Genomic DNA, 23,508 nt, shown 5'->3' with positions numbered 1-23,508 from the left:
CTGGCTTCAGCTCCTTGGGGGTGCTGGGGCTCAGGCTTCAGCTGCAGGTCCCCATGGAATCTCATACAACCCCCCCAGCCCCAGGGGCTCCTGGTTGAGAACCGCTGTCCTACAGCACGTGTGAACCAATAATCTGACCCAATTTGTATTTAGTGCCGACACGCCGGTTACCTTCCCCAGACCAGTACAAGAGCTCTGTGAAGCTCAAAAGCTTCTACTTCCCAACAGATGGTCCAACAAAAGACTTTCTCTCACCTACCTTCTCTCTTTCCTATCCTGGGACCAACACAGCGGCATCGACGCCACAAACAGTCTTAGGCTTGGCAGAATTTAATTTTTTTTTATATAGTGTCCGGGGCTAATCTCTCTGTTTTATTCTGAAGCATTTTTTGATGTTTATCAATGTAAATGTTCACAATTGTGGGAAATCACGGTGGGGAGAGGCCCGCACTTATTTAATGGTGGTCGACATTCATAATTCAAGAAGTGAAAGCTTGATAAACGGTTCAAAGACAAATTGTCAATGTCACATGTCAAAATACACATCGAAATGACCCTTGAATCAACAAAGCAAATCTGGTTTGATGGTTCATTGATGCGGCCATTTGTAACCAGCCTAATTCCAAGCTCTAAATCACTGGATTTTCACTCTAAGTGCAAGTTTTCAAGCAGCGTTTTTCTTACTTTGACGGTGTGTAAATTTTCATTGTTATTGATGAAAACATGGTTCGCTCAGTTTGTGAAATCGACGTTTGCTGACATAAATCCAACCCTTCCAAACCTGCATATTTTATAAGGCTCCCATCACCATGGCAGCTGAGTCCCTCATGATCTTTCAACCGAAACACATATGCACAATCTTTGTGGTCCTGAAATGTGAAGTAGGGCAGAGTGCTGTCACTCCTATTTTAGGGAGAGGAAACTGAGGCACAGAAAGGCTAAGTCTACAGCTCAAGTGCCTGCAGGGAATCTAGGTTGGAGTAGACTTGAACTCCTGTCTTCCAAACCCTAAGCCATCCGTCCTCTCATAATTAGCTTATGGTTTCCTTGCTCATCCTGATCACTGTATTCGCCTGCTGCCTCCTACCTTATACTTCAGGCCAGGGGCTCTCTCTCTCTAAGGATCTGTACAGCACCTAGCGTAACAGGGCCACAATCCTGATAGATGCTCCAAGCACCACCCCAGTAAGCTGCACATATGCAGCAAGCCTGCATGCAAATTGTTGAGAGTTACAGACACCGCAGAGGGAGTTCCTAAGAGGAGTCTATGCGGCATGGTAGCCCAGAGAACCGCCCCCTTCACCTAGCGACAGGGGTTCCTCAGTGGGGAAGGGGAGGAATTCAGCCCTGGGTCGAGGGCCAGTGCAATGCCAAGGCAGCCCCCAAGTCCCACTTCAGCCCCATAAGCAGGACTTAATTTGTGCCTCTGCCTTCCTTTGCCCCTCTCCTCAGAGCCAAATTCCCCCCCCCCCCCCCCCCCCGTGAGCCATTGACCAGGGGTGCATTCTCCCACAGCTCTGCAAGGAAGCCCAACCCCCAGCTCCCTGTCATGGCCTCCTCATGCTTCTTACTGAGAGGAAAGAGGTGTCAGATTGGTAGCACCGCCTGCAGGAAATGGGGGTCCCTGATCCAGGGAAAGGGCCCCAGACACTGCTGTGCAGAGCATTGCATTGCAAGGGACACCCAGGACCCTCTGCTGCAGCCTCCTCTCAGGGTTTAGCTGATCACCCTATTTGGGGTCGGGAAGGAATTTTCCTCCAGGGCAGCTTGGAAGAGGCCCTGGAGGTTTTTCACCTTCCTCTGTAGCATGGGGCATGGGTCACTTGCTGGAGGATTCTGTGCTCCTTGAAGTCTTTAAACCATGATTTGAGGACTTCAATAGCTCAGACATAGGTGAGAGGTTTATTGCAGGAGGGAGTGGGTGAAATTCTGTGGCCTGCGTTGAGCAGGAGGTCAGACCGGACGATCATAATGGTCCCTTCTGACCTTAGTATCTATGAATCTACGAATCCCAGGCTCTTCAAGAGCCGCCCATCACCCGGACATCGCAGCGCCTGCTGCAGGCTGTGCCCAGTGCCCCCAGGTGGCGGAGTGGGTCCGCAGCAGCAGTGACCTGTCCAGCCAAGACACACAGGGCAGAGCCTGCAGAGGTGACATGCCAACGGGGGGCATCTCTGCCAACCCAGCCAGAAGGTGCTTTGCCCCAGCATCAGCTCCAAGGATGCTAGTTTCCCCAGGCTGCACTTCCACATCATAGGAGCCAGCAGGCCCCGCACGCAGCTTCTCTACCCCTCTCGGCCCAAGTAACTCGCCCCCTCCTCTCCCCGGGGATGGGCTGGAAGTGAGCATTTCCACAAAGCTGGAAGGTTTGGGGGATGTAACATCCATCTTAGCAGCCCCAAACATGGGCATGGCCCCCTATGTACCAGTGCCCGCCATGCTGCCGACATGCGGGCGGTGGAAGATGTACGTAGGGGATTGCACACAGCTGGCTACCAGGAAGGAAATCAGCTTCCAGAGCTGACTGGGGCCTAGGGAGGGAGGATCCCACCTGGCATGCACTGCACCAGGGCAGATCAGCTCCTGGCCTGAGCCCCGCAAACCGAACAGGAAAGCAGGTGGACAGAGGGAGAGCAATGGGGCTGCTTTTACTCCATTGTGTAAGGGAGAAAGGTTTTGAATTTTATTGGCAGTTGGGAGGGTGCGGGGGAAGGAGGGAATGAATGAGCTGGGGAGGAGAAATGCAGAGGAGAGTGAAGAGAGAGAACCCAGGCTCCCCGGCCGTTCAGCCGGACCCTGTTCTGCAGGGTCCTGGACAAGCCTTGGGGAATTCAGAGTCACGCTACTGAAGTGAGTTAAACGTTCGTGAAGGAGGGTTAATACCACGGGGTCCATTGTGTTAAACATGCAAAAGTGTGCTCCTGGAGGGGGGGACACGACCCTAGTTCCTCCGGTTATCAGCCCTTTGAAGCCAGCCCCTGGGGAGAAACGCAATACAAGTCCAAACTCCATGCTCCAGGGGCCAAAGAAAAGATTTCTGGATAAATACCCTGATTTTAAACCCACGCAGGGCCTTCCTCCTGAGCCAGCACAGACAGGACCTCTGGTCCATAGCAGGTCCCAAGCCTCAGGGCAGGGGTGGGAGGACCAGGCCCCATAAGCCGGGGTGCTTGGTGTGAGCTGAAGCTGTGATGAGCTAGAACCCACACGGAAACCCCTGGAGCGTGGCAGTGAAGGACCCAGAGCCCATGGCGGGTGGGGGGGGGGGGAGGGGACGACATGGGGGGGAAGCTGTGCACGCAAGTTCCTGTGATGGTTTCTCTGCAGTGCCTTTACCTTAACCCTAACACAGGCCAGCAGAGGAAGTGCTCTACGATCGCTGTAACGCCGGCAGGCCCCAGGAACCAGCTCAGAGGGGAAAGCAAGCAGGCCTGCCCGGGCAGCCTGGCCGTGCTGGGCACAACCCAGGGAAGGCAGGGAACCCTGGTCAGAAGGGAGAGAGAGGGGGCTCCACCCCGGAGCAGTAGCAGCCTGGGGGCTGAGAGCAGGTGTCCTCGCTGAAGGGGGAATACAGGCGGGGGGCTCTGAAATGTGACCACCTCCCTCCTGCGCCGGAAGGGGCAGGGAAAGCAATGAGGACGGGCACGGGGAGGTACCTCGGGGCGAGGCCCTGGGCCAGTTCAAGGACATTGAGGGACAGCGGAGCCCCGGTAAGGGCTCAGCTCTGCATGGGAGGAGGCAGGAGGGGGAAGCTGGCCAGCAGGCCCAGGCACCGCTGGGAACAGAGAACAACCCTGGATGCAGCAGGCAGAGGAAGCCCCAGCAGGAGGGTGAGCGATTCCGGTAAAAGGGAGACAAGGCCCAGACTTCTCCCCCGACCCCAGGCAGCTGCTGCAGAGGGGGCTCCCTGGTCTGTGCTTTACTGGTTACAGAGACACTGTTCAGTGCTCCAAGGCAAGATGGGCATCATGTCCCTCCCCGGCCAGGCCACGCCTGTATCGCCCCCGCTGCAGGGCTGGTCAGGCTGCGAGCGCCCTGGCTGGGGTGAGTCCAGCAGCTTCGATCGCTCCCTGCCTGGCGTGACAACCTTCCCCTCAACAGAGGGAGCAGGGCAGGAACCAGCCCGCAGGGGCGTGGTGCCTATGTACACACTGCATGCCCCAGCCCTACAGCCGATTCCAGCCAGCCCCTGCAGGGAGGACGCCATTTTGTAGAACAAAATGGCCCCCTCCGCCCAGTGTGACCTTGCACACGCTGTCTGCACAAGGTCACACCCTGCACGCATGCGCGGAATGGCACATCTTTCTGCACATGGCAAGGCGCGCCCCTGCCAGCCACCTGTGCTCCACTGGCCCCCGGCAGCCCAGCTCCTAGGGGCCAGCGGGCAGCATTAAAGTCCCCCAACACCACCCTGGGTGCAGCCAACAGAGCCCCACCCTGCAGAGGGCTTCAGCTCTGTGCCAGGAGATGGCTGAAGCAGAGAGCTTCCAGGGGAGGGGAATAGAGACCTCCATGCATGGGAGAGTAGGCACTTGCTGGGAGATGAAAGCACCACCCCCTCCTTCCCAGCTAGACAAGGCAGAAGGGCGATCCCCCGCAGACCAGGGCCCCGCCATCAACCTGGGCTTGGGGCACCGTGGAACCAACAAGCCCCCGGCCTGCGTTCCACTCTTACGCCTCCAGGCAGGGCTGGCGTGTGTGGCTAACACAGAGCGGGCGTTGCAGAGAAGCGTTTGCCCTCCACAGCTGCTCTCACGGGGCCTCCCAGGCCAGTCCATGAGTCTAGTGCTCCTCCAGGCTCCATCTGCAAGCGGGACAGAATAGGGGCCATGGGCCTGTCCCACTAGCCTGGCGTAACGGTTTCCTCCAGTCACACCGTCAGACGCTGCAGGTGGGTAGAGCAAGTCCTCCTCCTTGGGGGGCAGGGGAGGAGGTGAAGGTGCCCCCGATGAAGGTCGCCAACAAGGGCACGCATGGCCCTTGCTGGTCCATCAACCCATCCTGGCACAGCCCTGGGTCGTGCAGCCAGGCAGGCAGCAGAGGTCGGGGAGAAGGAAGGGGACCCACAGAACAGGATGTCACTGCGACCCCCTGGGAGGAAGGGGCGCATAACCCGTGTTCACCATTGGTAGGGCAGGGCCTCCGCTGGGGATGGGCAGAGGCATTTTAATCGGGAGGGGGAGCACCTCTAGTGACCTTCACTCTCCGAATCCCGGAGGAGCCGGATCGAGCCCCAGAGGAGCCGTGCCCAGAATGCCTGGAGGCCCAGTAGAGCCAACAGAGCACAGAGAGGCAGGCTCGGTGTCCCAGACCGTGCCAGGGGGCTGGGGGGGGGGGGAGGCGGGGATCTGGCATCCACGCCCCATGGGGTCCGGCTCCTCAGCTGTCCCCGTTGATGGGTGCCCTCTCCCCTCCCAGCAGATTCTCCCTCTCGGCCTCAGAGCCCACGGCACCCGCTGGGGGCCGGCGCCAGGGCAGCCTGGCGAGCAGGGGCTGGTGCAGGCCGTTGTAGAGGGCGGCGCCGGCCAGGAGGATGAGGAAACCCAGGATCTCCAGGCCGTGGAAGGTCTCCCAGCCCACGGCCAGGCTGGCGGCCCAGATGACCACGGTGCGCAGGCTGTCCAGCACCATGCGGGCGGTGGCGCTGGTCTCCTTGGTGACGCTGATGCCGGCAAAGTTGAAGAAGGCGATGCTGCTGATGTTGCCCACCAGGGCCAGGGCGATGAGGGGTTGGCGGCCGATCTGGCAGAAGGCATCCAGCGTGTCCTCCAGCACCTGCCGCGGGCTGCCGCTGAAGCTGCCCGCCGGGATGTAGTACATGGGGATCAACAGCAGGGACAGGATGACGAAGCCAAAGAAACCTGGGAGGGAGCAAGGCAGGGGGTGGTGATGGGGGGGCAGAAAAGCCAGGCGCTGCTGGTTGGGGCTCATTCCCCAAGAGTCCCCCCCACCCCCCTTAACATGGGCCTTTCCTTCCCCGGGAATCCATCTGGGGCCCCTGAACGCTGGATCTGGGTTTTGCGGTGGGATGGATTTCGGGAGAAAGATGCAGTTTTTCAGAGGCTGTCCTGAGTCACGCAGGATCCAGTCACCCCCCCGCCAGGCACAAGTGAGCTGCAGGGGCGGGAAATGAACCAGAGTTTTAAGGAGACCTCCCCTAGACCCACCCTATATTCCTCCCCCTTGCTGCAGTATCCACCCCCGACGCTGTTTCAGTCACATGGAAAGCAGCCTAGCTAAAGACAGCTCTTCCAAGCACCCCCAGCGCCATTTACTGTGACTGGAGTGGTGGGTGGCAACAAAGAGACCCTTGCTCCCCTCCCGCCAGCTGCCAGTTTGCCCTTGCTGCCTGGGTGCAGACCCCGGACCCCATGTTTTCAGTGGACAGGGACACTTCAGGTGCCCCCCATAAACGCTTCAGTCCCCACAGCCTAGCGCCAGCCTCGGAGGCTGCGATGCAGGATGCCGCCTGCTGCGTCTCCCAGTGCGAGCGGCAAGGGGGCTCGGCCGCAGGCTCCCTGCTCGGAGTCAGTAGCCCAGAGCGGCCCACAGGTCACCAGAGCTCCTCCACTTAGCACCCGGTATGGGGCTCCCGCCACCCAGCCCCCCCCCCACCCGCTGCCACCTACCCTCCGTGCCGACGGCCCGCAGCGGGTGCACGTCGTGTTTGTAGATGAACTTCTCCTCCAGCACCATCTGAATGGCGACGATCACCTGGGCCATGATGATGAGCAGGTCACCTGGAGGGGGGCGGGGAAGAGAGAACGTGGGGGGGTCTCCAGACACAGCGACGCCCCACCCGCCGGGCGGAGTAACCGCAGCAGGGATCTATTGCATTCAGGACCCGCATTCCCGCAGCCAGTCCCACCCAGCGCTGCAGTCCCACTCGGAAAAAATCTATCCCCAGTGACGACCCCCTCTCAGATTCCTTCGTGGCCCTCCCAGGCTGTCTCCCCCCCCCCCCCCCCACATACCTGTGATGACCTCGCTCAGCTTGTGCGTCTCGTCGCGGCTGTCGAGCATGTCCGCCAGCCCCACCACCACCAGCCCGGCCATGGTGACCAAGATCCCCAGCCACTGGCTCGGCACCAGCTTGCGGCCCAGGAAGGCCACCGAGAGCAGCCCGGTGAAGATGATCACGGCCCCGCGCAGCATCTGGAAGCTGGAGGCGCTGGTCATGTTCAGGGCTACGGCGAAGGAACGTGCTTGTGAGTGGAGCTGCCGGACCAGACGCGCCTCAATCCTGACCCCCAGCTAGGCCATTCCTCCCCTCACCCCTAGATGCACCGCAGCCCCACTGCTATTCCTGTCCTGCCAGCTGTCTCCACACCAGGCCATTACAGGAGCCCATTAAGCAAGGGACTCATTGTTCCCCTGCAGAGTAGCATGCGGGTGGGTGACTACGTCGCCTTCTGGTGGCGGGAAGCCCAGAGGATAAATGCCTTTATACCAGTACAGCTTGCAGAGCATCTCCTCCAACTCAAACGCTAGAGCTCTGGTTTATCACAGCCAAGGATCCCGGTTCTAGCCCCCCAAAAGGCAGCACGATGAGGCCTTTTAAATCCGGGAGGCACGGAGGGAGCGATTGTGCCCAGCAGAATGTTTCAGCCGCGGCATCCTTCCCAGCCTGCAGTCAAAGCTTCCCCCGCTCCCCGTCCCTCCAACGGCTCCAGCCTGCGGGAGAATGCGGCTCGAGAACACAACCAGCGGACGTTAAATAGGATTTAATCAGCATCAGTCTGAGCGACGTCTCCTTTGACATGCTCGCAATTAATTGTGCTTCATCCATCGCGCGTGGGAGGGTCACCGGCTCAATGCCGCTCCCAGCGAGGGAGTTTTTGGGGTGACTTTCATTGGAGCTGTGAGCTCTGTGCTGAGACCTTGTGGAAAGGGCCCCTCCCCCTCTGCTCAAGGGCAGGACAGCTTGCGTTTTGTGGTGGATGGTTTTATTTCCTGATTTTAACGTGACCGAGCCAGCTGAGCAAGAACCCCTTTCCGAGCCTTCTCTCACGGCCAGAACTCCTCACACCACTAGGTCTAGGAGCAGCCAGAATGAGATTTGTGCCCCTGGTTTTAAAGCCCGTTTCCCCCCCAACCTTGCCCCTTGTGTTATTTATAGCTGGCAAAGTGCCCGCAACTCACAACATTTCCCACCCACTCTGCACAGGGGTGAATGAGGATGACCCAAGCATCAGGGCGGTGGGGAATCGGGCCCTGAGTTTCTAGGGGGGGTTATTAAAACTGATTATTTTCATAAAGGACATCGGAACATAAGAGCTTCTTAGCCATTTGCGGACACAAGGCTTCCGTCCTCACCTTGATTGGCTGGAGGAAGGAAGTGGTCAAAGCAGATGATTTGGGGGATGGCTAGCTTAGAGGAAGGACTGTGCCAAAGTTAGGACGCTACCTTGGGAATCAGGAGGCCAGGGTTCAAATCCTAGCTCCGCCAGATTCCCTGTGCGACTGTGGGCAAGTCGCTGCCCGTCTGTGCCTCAGTTTCCCCTCTGTACACTAGAGCTAATAGCTCTGCCTCACAGAGGGGTCGCACGGAAAGCTGCACTCCAGAGTGTGAGGTGCTCAGACGCGACAGTAACGGGGCCAGATAAGTACTTAAGATAACTTCAGTTTCTGCCCACCTAGGAGAGGGCACCCCCTACAGGAAGCGGGCCTCATTCCGAGAGAAGGTGCAATCTCCGGAGAGCTGACCGGGGAACACACATTGCTCGGTGGCCTGTTGGTTTGGTCTCTCTGCAAAACAGATGAGCAATGCAGTGCTCCGGGGGGATTAACTGTGGGGCGTTAACCCCCCCAGGAAGGACCACCTGCAAAAAGGCATGACGTTCCACAGGGTTTTAAAGACAACTCCACTTGCCCCTTGCTTATCAGGTGCCCCCTTCCGCCCCCCAGGCCCGGAGCACCCAGCACTTACCCACATACATGATGCTGGTCCCGGTCATGTCGCACAGCGCCGGGGGCAGGAAGAGCAGCGGGTTGAAGGGCTGCGCGGGGGCCAGGCTGGGCTCTGCTCGCCGCCGGTCCCTGCAGACCAGGAGGTAGAAGGCAGCCAGGCAGGAGAATTCGCCCAGGAACATTCCCACGGCCTGAAACACGGACACGGCAGCTCTGTGGGGAGGCGGCTCGGCAGAGACGGGGCGCTGGTATCTCAGGGGCAGCCGCAGCTCCGCACCCAGTGACTGCTCCCTGGAGCGAGGCAGACCCAGGAAGCTCTGCCGCCCCACAGCTCCAGCCTCCCCTTCAGCTGTGCCAGTGGATCCCGCAGGCCCTGGATGGCGGGACAGGCCAGAGCTTAAAACATTATACCATCAGCTGCGCAAACCTGCTGATCCGGGAAGGGGTGGAGAGACGGGGAGGTGGGGGGAGGACATGACACCCCCCCCCCAGAATAACCCCCTCTGCTCCCCGAAAGGCGCTGCCATCAGGGCGGGCCAGGGAGGAAGCATGGTCAACAGCTGGCCTGAACCCAGCTCTGCTGAGCCCCATCTCCCCTCCCCCCGCCAGGGGGGCTGGGAGGAGAGATCTGCCACGAGCGGGGCGTGCGTGCGCCCTCCGAGTCCGCACGCCTGGTGAAAGCCACGGCCCCGCGGGGCGCCGGCCGTACCTGGAGGAAGGGATGCTGGAAGCTGTGCTCTGCAGTCCCACCGCAGCCCCCCGCGTTGAAGTTGTCAGCCCATCTGAAACCGAGACGGGATGGGGGGGAGGGTTGCCGTTAGAATAGGAAACCTGCAGAGCGTAAATCCCGGCCCTTCCCCTTTCACCGAACCGGGGACCTGCTTCAGTGACCCCAGCTACCGCTAAACCAGGGTCCCCAAACGTTTTACCTCACGCCCCCCCCCCCGTGTCCCCCCAAACCGGGGCCAGGAGCAGGGCCACGGCTCTGGGAGGGGGGACACAGACAGGGGTAAGGGGGCTGGGGTCATAGCTAGAGGCTGAGGCCGGCAGCCAGTGCCAGCAGCCGGGACCTCGGACATGGGGCCGGCAGCAGGGACTGGCTCCAGGAGCGGAGCTGGGGGTGCTCCCTCCCTGCCCCCTGTGGGGGCTGGCCCAGGCCCCAGCTGCACCCTCCCGAATGCTCCTCCATAGGGGCGCATGCCTCCCCAGACTGGGGACCTCTGCGCTAAGTCCTGCTGGAAAACACCAGCGTTCTGAGGGTCAACAGCCGGGGCCGGAGACCCTTGCATGCAGCTACAACCGGGAGACAGCCCCTTCTGACCGACCAGATCCGCTCCGGGTCGAGCAAGACCCACTCCCACCAGCCCAGCGCAGCGCTGGCAGAGCGAGCTGGATTCTCCTCCGGCTCACGCATCCCCAAGAGCGGCGCTACCCAACGGACACTTTTCAGAGCAGACGGGCAGCCCCCTTCCTTTAGCCTGCGGGGGAAACCAGTGCGCAGCCGTAACGGGGCAAGGTTCTTCCACAGCCGGCGAGGAAAAGTAGTCTCTAAGTATCGCACTAGGTAGCGGAGGGATCTCTGGTATTTACCGAGGAACATGGCTCGGCTGAGGACACTTCCCCACCGGGCAGGTGGAGAGCAAACTGCACCAAGGGAGTGCTGCGTTTTACAAATGAACAGCTCTCTGCACAGCTGCATCGCCTCGGCCCGCTTCTTACTGGGAGCATGGTCCAGCTATTAGAGCAGGGGCCCGAGGCCCAGGACTCCTGGGTTCCAGCTTGCTCCATCAGCCCAAGTCATTATTCGCTGTTTCATGGCTGGTTGGGGAATATTTGCCTCCCAGGATGCTGGGAGGGGAGGTTATCCATCTGGAGATCTTTGGATGACAGGCGCTAAGGAGAGGACAGACTGATCTCTGCTTCAATCATGTCTTAGCCCTGTACCAGCCCACTGAGGATTACTTAGGGCTGGCTGAAAGACAGAAGGAATTCTTTGCCCCCCACCCCCTTTTCTCATCCAATGAAATCTGTAAAGGTCTGGACAAGCTCTTGGGTTACCCCCAACCCACCGCCCTTTAGGAAAGTGCTTGAGGTCACGGAGCGGCTCACAGCATTTCATAAACAAATGAGCTTTACTCAATACCCCCCCACAGATCACGGTATATCCAGGACGGGGAAAGCGCCGTCTTCCTGTCACACAACCTGGCCTCTGCCCTGGGCAGCCTGCACGACAGAACTGAGAGGTGGAAAGTGTTTCAGGTCAAGTCCAGCTCCCTGCAAATGCAAAATCATGGCCGACCATCAAGGCCCCGGGCCCAGCACCTGGCAGTCTGGTGTCAGCAAGTTCTCTAGCAGCGTTTTTGGACTGAATTTAAAGGGATTCATCCAATCTGGGCTGTGTCCTTTGCACTATGTGTTTTGACATTATGTGTTTTAAGCTGCACCCAAGTTCTTCATGTGTTACGTGTTCTGACAACATAAACCTCACATTGCTGAAGATTAGATTGCAAGGCGGAAGGTGAGGGGTTTTTGAGGGAACAGCTGGGGCTTTTAACGGTTTGAGAGGGTAGGAGAAACCCACCAGCTGGATGGCTTTTAAGCGATCAGCAGTGAGACAGTTGGCAATTTAAGCAGAGTTAACACATCAACCTGAAGGGGGCACTCCACCCTCCCTTAGCGGGCGTTTCAGCCTGGCTGCCACCCCAGAAAGACTACACTGCATCTGTTTGCATTTGGAAGGCTTACCTGACAGCCATAAATACCAGACCCTTGCAATTCTGGAGCAAAGGATAGATTTTGCAACTAAGAAGCATGCTGCAGAATACACAGGGCCTGGCCTACTGGACACATACTGCTGCTTTATCTAGCCTAATATGTCACCAGGACTAGACGGACAATGAATCAGAACAGAAGGGGACTGCATTTGTCTCACTCCAGTCACCTTGGCTGCCCAGATTTCTGTTCCTAGAGAATAAGTCCAACTTTTCAGGCGGGATCACTAGGCTGGAGCTGTTCCAGTTAGTCTGGGCCAGTGACGCTCAGGGCTCTCTTTGATGAGAGCCGTTGGGCGTGCTTCACAGGCTTGCAGATTTGGGGAAGCGGTTAAGAGCAGCAGTGTGCACAGTCCAGCCGGGGAACAAAGGGAAGAGCCTTGCTTTGAGAAGCTGTCAGAGCTCTAGCTGCGTAGGCAAGCCACAGAACACTGTCTGAGCAGAGTCAGGGGTTCAAGTCCCCCATGGCCATGACACCCACCCAGAATGACAGTGCAGTATCAGGGACACCTCCCAGCAGTGGGCAACACAGTGCCCCAGGCACCCACACTGCTGTCGGTGATTTGGAGACTGACTGCAGCTGGGCCGCCCTCTCCAGCCCTCACTTCTGGGGCAGGTTGGCAGAGGGGCCATTGCCTCAGGGGACCTACGTCTCTGCAGTTCACACTCAGCGGGGAACGCTTGCCCCGTCCCGGGAATATTTTCAAGAGTTTTGAATTTTTTACCATCCCGAACTGGAACCGCAACAAAAATCTTGACGTCTGTGGCCGAACGAGCTGTCAGAAGATTTTGTTTGGGTCAAGCCAAGTGTTTCATTTTGATCGTCTCTCTTTTTTCTTTTCAGCCTAGTGAGCTTACGTTCTGAAAAGAAGTCACTTTGAACTGGAAAACTTGCCACATTTCTCCCAAGTTGGGAGATTCGTCCAAACCAGCCCCATCTTGTGAACCCTTTCTGCTTTGACAAATTAGCATTTTTGGGGGACAAAAAGGGATTTGTCAGGGATTTGTCAAAGAGTTCCCAGCCAGTGTTACAGTTTACAAAACTCCTGACATGCAGCCAAGGTAAAGCGCTCTTTGGAGACCACCCCAGCAGCAGATACTTCCCAGGAGGGAAAAGGTTGCTTTCAAAGGGGCCTGCAGACACAAGGGCTGTCACGTGGCGTTGTACAGACTCGCCTGCAAGCCCAGTGGTGAGCACAAAGCTTTAAGTTTCCTGGCACCAATTCCAGCCCCACCCTGGCCGGGAGTGACAGTGAGGCGAACCGGACACCTCTATGTAACAGACAGAGTAAGAGAGCCCTGGCCCCTGGGAATCAGATGTCAGCTCCGCATTAATCTTCACTAGATCAGCCATGGTTGCGGGGAAAGAGAGATGCCTAGTGAGAGCCGGGGATCCCTCCAACCAGGGAGCAGCACCCCCTTTGCAGACAGGTGATCCTGTGCATGCGGAGATAGGAATGGCGGGGCAGCCCTTGGGGAGGTGAAGGCTGAGCCAGCTGTCCAGCTGCCTCCCATCCCCTTCCCCCGCAACATTAACCCATCTGGAGGCAGGTTTCTGCATCCAGCAGCAACAGGCTAGCAAAAGAGAGGAGCCCCTCCTCTGCCCCAGTGTGTCCAAGCCATGGGGCCAGTCCCAGCCCAGCACTGCTTGCCCAAGGGCAGCTTTCAGAACAGCACCATCGGCTGCCCGGAGGGTTTGCATCAGCTGCTGGCAGGGGACAGGAAGTGGAGAGCGTTCTACCCCTACGAACGGCACTGCCTTTGCCCCGGATGCGAGACGGGCGGAGGCTGATCCTGGGCCCAATTCCCCCTGCCCTGCCCCTTCACACCCATGTTACGCAGACGCCAGGCAGGGAGAGACAAGGGCCCGTGATTAGCTTCCTTCCCCAATCACGCTCGTTCTATGCCACATCCTCGCTCAGCTGCCAGCAGGCGCGCTGCTCAGCGGGAGCTGCCGGCCCAGCATCCAGTTCCGCCAAACCAGAGAGGGAACAGCGACGGGGTCTAGGCACCAGCTCTGGATGCCAGCCACTCCCCACGTGACAGATCAGAATCCTGGCCGCAGCGACTTCTCTGCCTTGGAAAGACGCAGGGCTGAGCCGGTCTTACGTTCGAGGCTCCACCGGCTCCGTGCTTCAAGCCGATGGGCTCCCTTGCCCCTCCAACACTGACACAACCACCTCCACCCCAGAGGTGGCTGCAATTCAGACCCAAGGTCTCACCAACCAGCTTCCTATCCTCTGATCAGACGTGCTTTCGGGTCTGCCTCTGCGGGACTCCTAGTTTGTTCCTAGACGATGACGGCCAGGGGAGGTGGGTGACCGGTCTAGGGATGGATCTGTCTCGCCAGCAGTTTAACTAGTTCCCATGTGCGCCTAACACCCCACCCTCACCCCCCAGACACCCACACATCAGAGAGCCAACATGAACCCGGCTAGCTTAGCTGAGGAATTCACAAGGTCAGTCCCCAGGTAATTACACAGAGGTGAGGGCTCCAGGGGAGGTTCAGGGATGGATAGCCTGTTCTCAGACGTGCGGAGCAGAACGGGGATGCAAAGTGCTACCTGGGAAAGGGAAGTTTGATATGTGGGGAAAGGGGGTGTTTCCAGGGCTTTGTTCTCAGACCCCCGAGCTGCTGAGAAGCGCTGAGTTTGAAGCCTGAGAAGCCAAGGCCCCCGTTTCCACAAAACAAGGGGAGTAACCAGTGGCAGGGCAAACACACTGCACCAGGCTTCCAGCCTCCCCATCTTCTCCGCCCCCTTCCCCGATCTTTAAGCGCCCATGATTTGCCACACACGTGTCCACCCTTCATAGGGGCAGAGCTGCTCACAAAGTGCCCGTGGAACACACACACACGCCGTCTGCTGTAGTGGATGCCGGTTACTCGCTGTCGTGCTGCCTGGAGCGGCTCGCGACCGTGAGTGCCCCTCCGGGCAGACTGTCAGAAAAGAGGGCAGACACCCCAAACGGGTGGGGTGGTCTATAATCAGATTTCCCCAAGAGAATGTGAACTCCTGGGTCACTAGACCAGTCTTATCACGGAGTCACAGACACTCCCCTTGGCCTCTCCAGTCTCTCTCGCCACCCAGACAAACTGGTCTTCGTGATCAGTGGTCGCTTACGTCAAAAAGCGCACCGCATCAGGTTGCTCCCAGTCCCAAGAGACCAGTCATTTACCCCCATCAATTGGTACCACAGATCTTACACCAAAGACTACTCGAGAACTGGCTACCAGGGTTAACTAACTAATGATTTATTAGCAAAGAAAAAGTGAGTTATTGAGGGGCTAAAGCAGGTAAAATATATGCACAGGTGAGTCAGAGTCTATCATTCCAAATGGTAGCGGAGATGTAGCAATCTGCCAGTTTCCCCAAAGTCTCTCAGAGCTACCCAGAATAACCCTGGGGATCTCCCTCGTCTGGTGCACCGTTAGAATCCAGACAGCCCAGAGACAAGGATCTTTCCCTGAATCCACACTTCTGTCTTCTTCTCCCAGAAAACAAGCTGCCAGGGTCACTATCCACGGGTGGGCTCTGAGGACAGAGAGTGAGAAATGCATCTAGAGTCTTCTCTCCGATCACCACACACAATGGCCACTTGCTTTGCATTTGCATTCTCGAGGCTCTCTCTCCCCGTCGAGGGGTTATTAAGGCTGCGTCTACACTACACAGCGTTTAGTGACATGGCTGTGTCCGAGCCGCTAAAAGCCACGCAGTGTAGCCACTGTTTGTCGGCTCTCCTGCCGACAAAACTCTTCCACCCGCCATGAGCAGCGTTTGCACTCTCCTGCCGACCACGCGCTGTTCACACTGGCACTGTGGCGGCAAAACTTGTGTCTTTTTGGGGGGGAGGGGAGGTGTTGGGTTTAACTCCTCTGAAAGACCACCGTTTTGTCGTTCAATTGCCAGTGTAGACACAGCCTCAGTGACGGGGTACACGCAGTGGAAACGTTCGCTGCTCCATTATAGCGGGAGACAGACAAGTGAAAACACTGCAGGCATAGCAACCGACTCCACGGATACTCCAGGGCTGGAGCACCTGTAACCCACACACCTCTGGGCGTGGTGTTCTGTCCCATCTAGTGGCACCGAGACCACTTCGAGATTAATGAGTCTGCTTTACAGCTTTAGCGAAGAGCCACATGGCTTTCAGCTCATGCAGGAGAGACTCACACATTTAGTTCCTGAGGTCCCAGGCTCAATCCCTCCTGCCTGCCAATGACCGAGGTCTGTCGGTGTTACACACACATGGAAAGGCAGCCTCGTTTCCCCCCCCAGCGCCTGCTGCAATCAGCTGTTCCATGGTGCGTGTGAGGGAGGGAAGGAGCAGGGATGGGGCATACTCAGGGGAGGTGGTGGGAAGAGGCAGGGTGGGGCCTGGGGCAGGGGTGGGAAGAGGTGGGGCTGGGCAGGGCCGAGCACCCTCCGGGTTAGGTTAGAGAGGAAATCAGCACCTATGAACGCAGGTAACATCCCACTAGTTTTCAGGAAGTTTAAACACCAAACACAAGCACTTTGAGCTCATAGACAAGTGACTCGACCTGGCTTCCACCTATGCATCTGTCAGCACCCAGCGAGGCCGGGGCTTCGGCATGAGCGGGCACCTAGTCTGCCAGCGTCACACTGGCAATGCTGATGAAGACAGCTTTCGAGTATTAGCAACGGTCCCCTGAGCACCGATCCCGTCGCACGGACTTTAACAGGAGTTAGCTATTAGCAGGGTGGATAAAAATCAATGATTTTTTTAAAAAAAATCTGTTTTTTATTTAAATCGGATTTTTTTGATAAAAAGGTTTTTTCCTCAAAAGTCAATCTAAAGATAGTTTTAATTAAGATACATTATAGCTCAAAGATCTCATCATGGAATAGGGATTATACATTCTAATTCTATAGTATGAGACAATATATTCATGTCACGTTTAAGAAAAGTTTTGTAAATGAGTTCCAAAACTTTGTGGATTAGGGACCCAATCTTATGGGATTCCAGGGGCTTCTGTAGAGATTATTTAGGTTAATTTTTCTATCTACCCAATGGGAGTCAGTGCTCAGTCTAGAAAATACCACCAGAGATGCTTAGTTTTGCAGTTCTCAAACTGTGGATTTGTGTCTCCAGAGATAAGATACTTGTTAACAGCAAAAATTCTTTTAAATAAATAAATAATATATAGAGGTGAGAAATTGTTAAATAAAACAATTGAAATGTCTGTCTGGTGATGTTCCCCTCCTAATACAGCCTGGCAAGAAAGTCCTCCAAATATTAAAGATTAACCTTTTGAATTGGAGATAGTTCACCTCCCAATGACTTCCTCAATATCTGCTTCAATTATCTTTGGTAAATGAAATAACCAAACAATCATTTTCTGATATAGCTGTAAAACTCATCTGAAAAGTTTTCAAAATAAAACATCAAAATTAAAAGTGTGTAGTGTGTCCCTTCTAAAAATGAAACCTACATCTATCTCTGAGTTGTGAAGAATATGTATTGAGGTTATAACAACCAACAAGAAGGCACTTTTATGTAGAAATCCATGATTAAATCGAGTCTTTCTGACTAGTGATTTAAATCAAATCCACCCTGGATATTAGCAACGTTTTTGAGCAGGGAGAGGTACCGTGCTGGCCCACAGGCCCCCCTTCCCCATTGAAAGCCCCAGCTGCAGGCAGATTTGTAGGGCTGCAAAGGAAGGAAGCCCTGGGACATGTCAAGCCCAGGCCCCTAAGCTGCGGCCAGGGTTTTCCATGGGGAGCAGGATGCTGGGAGTTCATGGGGCTGCAAGGAACCCCTCCCTGGACTCTACCCTGGATCCTGCTTCCCGTGGCCCTGGCTGCAGGCAGGTTTGTAGGGCTGCAGCCAGGGAAGGAAGCCCTGGGACATGCCAAGCCCAAGAGGCCAGGTGCCAGGGCAGGACACAACCCAGAGAAAACAAGAAGAGGTACCATGCAGTCCCACGTTCCCCAGTACTCCGTCCCCAGTGGAAAGCCCCAGTATCCAGGCTGTAGGGCCCCCTCCCTGCTGCCCGACCCACTGGCCTCCCGTCCCACGCCACAGGGACGGGACTCCTGTGTTACCTCCTGTGCAGGTGGCGGGCCCCTTGCCACCCCAATCTGCTGTCCCAGGCATGGGCCTCTCACTCCTCAGCAACTTCCGGCTAACACACTTCCCGGGGAACAGAGAGTTTGAGACTAACCGGCACCCACCGTATGTCACAGAAACAAGGGGATTTCGACGCAGTTTCCCAAACAGGAAAAAGTCAAAACCGTTGTATATGAAAGTGAAAGGGCTCAAAAGCGGGTTTGACTGCTCCCAAGAGGAAATATTTTGGAATTTCCATCGTGGGGGAACATTTTTCTTTTGTTCCGACTCCAAAGTTTTTTTTTTGTTCCAAATATCACAACATCCCCAGGCGTGGCCATTCCGGTTCCAACCTGTGCAACATATGGGGGGCTACTGCCACGTACAGAGGCCACCTTAAGTCTCCCAGCCTCAGTCAGTCCAACGCACTCTGGATGTAAGTACAACCCCTATCAGATCAGCAACTGTGACGAAGCGGGACTGTTCTTAACGTTTCCTCTGAATAGCATGGGGGTGCCTCAGTTTCCCCTAGGCAGTTCTTAAGTATCTAGGGGGTGGGATAAGGGTGTATGATCATTGCAGAGCCCTAGAGGGCAGGTGTGTGCAGGGGTCTGGACACAGAGAATGGCCCACACCCTGTTTCCTGGCAACTGATGGCCTGGCCCTTCCCCCCTTGCAAGGTGAGAGCTAAAGGGCTGGAGAACAAAGGAATCAGGTGACCTCCTGGCCCGGGAAAGGGAAAAAGCCCAGAGGAGGAGGGGCTGGAGAGAGTTTCAGTTTGGGGCTGGCTGGGGACATGGAGTGAAGTGCAGACATGGTTGTCTGGCTCACTGCCCCCCAAAATGGACCCAGCTGAGGGGTCCTGTTCTCTGCACCTACAAGCTCTGTTTTAGACCAGGTTCCTGTTGTCTAATAAACCTCTGTTTTACTGGCTGGCTAAGAGTCATGTCTGACTGCGGAGTTGGGGGGCAAGACCCTCTGGCTTCCCCCGGAACCCGCCTGGGCGGACTCACTGTGGGAAGCGCACAGAGGGGCAGAGGATGCTGAATGCTCCGAGGTCAGACCCAGGAAGGTGGAAGCCGTGTGAGCTGTGTGTCCTGAAGACAGGCTGCTCCCCGAGAGGAGACTTCCCCAGAGTCCTGACTGGCTTCGTAGGGAGCAGCTCCAGAGCATCGCCCGGGGACTCCGTGACAGCAACGGCCTTGAGCCACTTGTGCCACCGGCCTGAATTTAAAAATCGACCACGCAAATTAAATTGCCCGTGGATTCAAGGTCACTTCTAACCGGGGTGGGGAAATCAGGAGAGGCAAAGCTGAGTTTTGTTGGAGAAGCAGAGAGCATGGGTTGCATCTTGCACCACGAGTGTAGGTAGCATCTGTGCCATCCTTTGAGCACCAGGAAGGATGTGTTAAAATGCGGCCTCAATGCTCAGCAGGAAAAGCTAGAGGGACCGGAGGTCACAACCCAGACAGTCACGAAGTAGGGCAGGGGGCGTGTGACGGAAGGCGCCCCGGTATGTCACAGAGTGGAAGCCGCTTTCTTGACTTTGCTCGCGTCTTTCACGCTACGTCAGCAGAATTTCTGCACAAGTCAGGGCAGAGCCTGACCTCACCTGCCACATGACCAGACACCCAACAACCCCACCAGCTGACCACCACACTGACTCAGCTCTGCATTTCGCAAGAGGCATACAAAACGGCTAATCAGAGGTTTCTGTTGAGACGCTTGCCAAGGCAGGGGCTCAGGAGATGTGGGGTTGCTTCCTGGGCCACCTTGGGCAAGTTGCTTTAATTTCCCCGTGACTCAGTTTCCGCATCTGCGATTTCATTCATTGCGGCAAAGCGCTCGGATACAACAAAGACGGGGTAGACAACGCTCGGAGCTAGCGCTCCGCCCCCCTACTCGCCTGAGGGCGCAAGAAGCCGGGAGATCAGAGCTGGCTTCCTATCCCTCTCCCCATGCAGGCTTTGCAGGAAGGGAAGTGGGCAAATCCCCACTCTCAGCTCTTTCACTGGCTGCAGAGGGAAAGGAAGCCCCATTTCTAACCAACTGCATGTCCTTGGCTTTATAGCACTGCAACCTTTGCAAGGCCTAGAAACCAGAAGCAACTTAACAGCGAGTTTACACACAGCCCCACGGCAGGAATTAGCTCCAGCTTGGTGAAGAGTCAAGTCCCATAGGCGGGACCAGCCCATGGACAGATGCATAAGTTGTAGCTGTCGGGCCGAACAGGTGCAGCTGTGTGGGCCGGGCTAGGAGATCTCAGTGCATACCTGATTGGCAGTGGCCTGGCATTTTGGGGGCAGGCAGAGAAATGGGTAGAAGAAATCTCCCCTCCCCATATGGTGCAGCGCTGCCCAGCAAGGGATATTACGACTTCCCTTGCAGAGCGGGGCATTGCCACCCTCAGAGGAGGGACTGTTCCATTTCCGGGCGCTATTCCTCACGCTGAGCCACCTTATGAAAGGAGAACCCCAACCCAGTCAGGATTCGACCTCGGCAACAGGTTAACTCACTTTGCTGTGCCTGGCGGGGGGCTGTTCCCGGCTGACCTTCAGAGCATTAGCTCCGCATCAAAGGCCCGTGGCTACGTGCCCCTTCGGAGCAGGCACGTTTCTCCAGGGCCAGTGCCGGGCTCCCCGCCGAGGTGGAGCCGAAAGCAGGGGACACACACATGCCAGTGGGTTAAGCGCCGGCCACACACGGCGCAGCAGGTGGAGAACTGAGGCACGGAACGGGCCGTGTCCACACGCACAGCAGCAGGACCTTAACCCCACCGGGGTAGTGACAGGGTCACAACCCCCCCTCAACATGGAGCGAAGGGCCCATCCCACCGCAGCTCCCCCCTATGGGAAGGGAGGGCCATTCCCCCAGCTCCCCCAACCCTGGTCCCAGGAGAAATAGGGTCCCTTCAACACCCAGCCTCTCCCCCATTTACTGAGGGCTGGAGGGAGACCGAGGGCCCCACCAGTGGAGCCCCGATCACCCAGATCAGAGCCTATCTCCTACCCTCCCCACCAGACAGACCAGGGGGGGAGCCCACAGAAAACACCCCCTATCTCTTTGCACTCCACGTTGCTCCCCCGGACCCGGGGGCAGGGCCCCCCCCAGCAGCGCCCCCCGCGTTGCTCCCCGGGACCCGGGGGCAGCCCCCCCCCCGCCAGCAGCGCCCCCCGCGTTGCTCCCCGGGACCCGGGGGCAGGGCCCCCCCCCTCCAGCAGCGCCCCCCGCGTTGCTCCCCGGGACCCGGGGGCAGGGCCCCCCCCCTCCAGCAGCGCCCCCCGCGTTGCTCCCCGGGACCCGGGGGCGGGACCCGGGGGCAGGGCCCCCCCCCCTCCAGCAGCGCCCCCCGCGTTGCTCCCCGGGACCCGGGGGCGGGACCCGGGGGCAGGGCCCCCCCCCCCCTCCAGCAGCGCCCCCCGCGTTGCTCCCCGGGACCCGGGGGCAGGGCCCCCCCCCGCCAGCAGCGCCCCCCGCGTTGCTCCCCGGGACCCGGGGGCAGGGCCCCCCCCGCCAGCAGCGCCCCCCGCGTTGCTCCCCGGGACCCGGGGGCAGGGCCCCCCCCCTCCAGCAGCGCCCCCCGCGTTGCTCCCCGGGACCCGGGGGCAGGGCCCCCCCCCTCCAGCAGCGCCCCCCGCGTTGCTCCCCGGGACCCGGGGGCAGGGCCCCCCCCGCCAGCAGCGCCCCCCGCGTTGCTCCCCGGGACCCGGGGGCAGGGCCCCCCCAAGCTACGCTCCCGCTCCGCGGCGACTCACTTGGCCGAGAGGGTGTTGATGGAGCCGGTGGCCAGCATCAGCCCGGCCAGGAAGAGCTGGTACCGGGTCCAGGCCATGCTGCGGGGCCGGGCTCGCTCCCCCCGCCGCCCGGGCCCGCCGCGGCAGCTCCAGGGGCGGAGCGAGCCCCGGGCGGGGGGAAGAGGAGTCGGAGGAAGGGAGGTCACATGACCGCAGTCAGCTGAGAGAACCAGCCCAGGCCCCTTTTTGCAACCTGACCCCCCCACCCGTGGGGGGGGAGCCCGATCCTCGCCCGGCCCCACCGAGCAGCGGGGCTGGGGCTGCCCGGCCGCAAGCCCTGGGATGGACTGGAGCAGGCTCGGGCCCCCCCGGCTGCTCCCCGTGGGGCAGGGCAGCAGGCAGAGCTTGGGGGGCTCTGAGCCAAGGAGCCGTGCCCCATGGCCGGGGGGCGCAAACCTGCCAGGGCTCAGGTGGAAGGGGTGGGGGGTTGGCAGGCAAGGCTGTGCCAAGGAGAGACGGAGCCAAGGCAAGATCCAGGAAACAGGCCTCGCCTTGCCGGACCCGCCCTGGCTGCGTTTTCTGGTGGCTTCCTGGCAAGGGGTGACAGTAACTTCTGTGCAGATGGTTGTTGACCCAACAGAGCAAATCTCACCCCGTCACGGCTCTACCCAGCCCAGTAACGTGGATAGATTCCGAGGCCAGACCACTGTGATCATATAGCCTGACTCCCTGGGTAACCCAGGCCAGAGACCTGCCCCACAATAATCCCTAGAGCAGCTGATCTTTTAGAAAAACAGCTGGTCTTGATTCTAAAAGTTGCCAGTGATGGAGACTCCACCAGGCCCTGGGGTAAATTGTTCCAATGGTTAATTACTCTCACTCTGACAAATGTACGCCTTACAGTGTTTCCCTCTGAATTTGTCCATCTGCAGCCATTGGATCGTGTTAGATCTTTCTCCGCTAGATTGAAGAGCCCTTTCTTAACACAAATATTTGTTCCCCATGTAGGTAAATAGAGACTGCCAGCGAGTCATGCTGTAACCTCTTTGTTAAGCTAAATAGATTGAGCTCCTTGATGCTGTCATTACAAGGCAGGTTTTCCAGTCCTTTAATCATTGTCAGGGCTGTTCTCTGAACTGTCTCCAATTAATAAACCTCCTTCTTGAACTGTGGACACCCAGAACTGGACACAGGATTCCAGCAGCGGTCGCCCCAGTCCCAAACCCAGAGACAAAATGACCTCTCTGTTCAAGATCCCCCGTTTATGCATTAGCTCTTTTGCACTGGAAACTCATGTTTAGCTGATTATCCATGACCCCCCAAATCTTTTTCAGTCCCTGCTTCCCAGGAGTGAGTCCCCCATCCTGTAAGTGCAGCGTGCACTCTTTGTTCCCAGACGTACATGTTTACATTTAGCAGCTTACTACGTGATCCAGATCTCTCTGTATCAGTGACCTGTCCTCTTAAGTATTTACCACTCTCGCAATCTTTGTGTCATCTGCAGACTTTACAGTGATGATTTCATGTTTTCTTTCCGTTCATTGATAAAAATGCTAAATATAGGGCCAAGAACTGATCCCTGTGGGACCCCTCTAGAAACACACCCAGTCAGTGATGATTGCCTATTTACAATTATATTTTGACACCTATCACTTAGCCAGTTTTAATCCATGTAGTGTGTGCCATGTTAATTTGGTATCATTCTAGTTTTATAATCAAAATGTGATGTGGTACCAAGTCAAATGCCTTACAGAAGTCCAAGTATATTACATCAGCCTTATTACCCTTATCAATTCAACTTGTAATCTCATAAAAAAGATCTCACATTAGTTTGACAGGATCTATTTTCCATAAACCCATATTGATTGTCATTAATTACATCCTCCTCCTTTAATTCTTTAGCAACTGAGTTCCATACCCGTTGGTCCATTGTCTTGCCTGGGATCCGTGTCAGGCTGACATGCCTATAACTACCTCAGGCATCCTATTTACCCTTGTAAAATAGTGGCACAATGCTAGCT

General features: G+C 57.3%; 1 protein-coding gene across 1 annotated transcript; it reads right to left on the bottom strand.

Moving 5' to 3' along the window:
• Window positions 1–356: 356 nt before the first annotated feature.
• On the bottom strand, window positions 357–21,614 carry SLC35F6 (solute carrier family 35 member F6). Its single transcript, XM_077812304.1, has 6 exons — window positions 21,509–21,614; window positions 9,620–9,692; window positions 8,930–9,101; window positions 6,975–7,187; window positions 6,630–6,740; window positions 357–5,861 (listed from the first exon to the last, which is right to left on the bottom strand). The coding sequence occupies exons 1-6, from the start codon at window positions 21,583–21,585 to the stop codon at window positions 5,380–5,382; spliced, it is 1,128 nt and encodes a 375-aa protein (XP_077668430.1). The 5' UTR covers window positions 21,586–21,614; the 3' UTR covers window positions 357–5,379.
• Window positions 21,615–23,508: the final 1,894 nt, after the last annotated feature.

This window comes from Eretmochelys imbricata, chromosome 3 (genome assembly GCF_965152235.1).
Source record: "Eretmochelys imbricata isolate rEreImb1 chromosome 3, rEreImb1.hap1, whole genome shotgun sequence".
Classification (NCBI taxonomy): Eukaryota; Metazoa; Chordata; order Testudines; family Cheloniidae; genus Eretmochelys; species Eretmochelys imbricata.
This window is presented reverse-complemented; position numbering and strand designations above follow the sequence as displayed.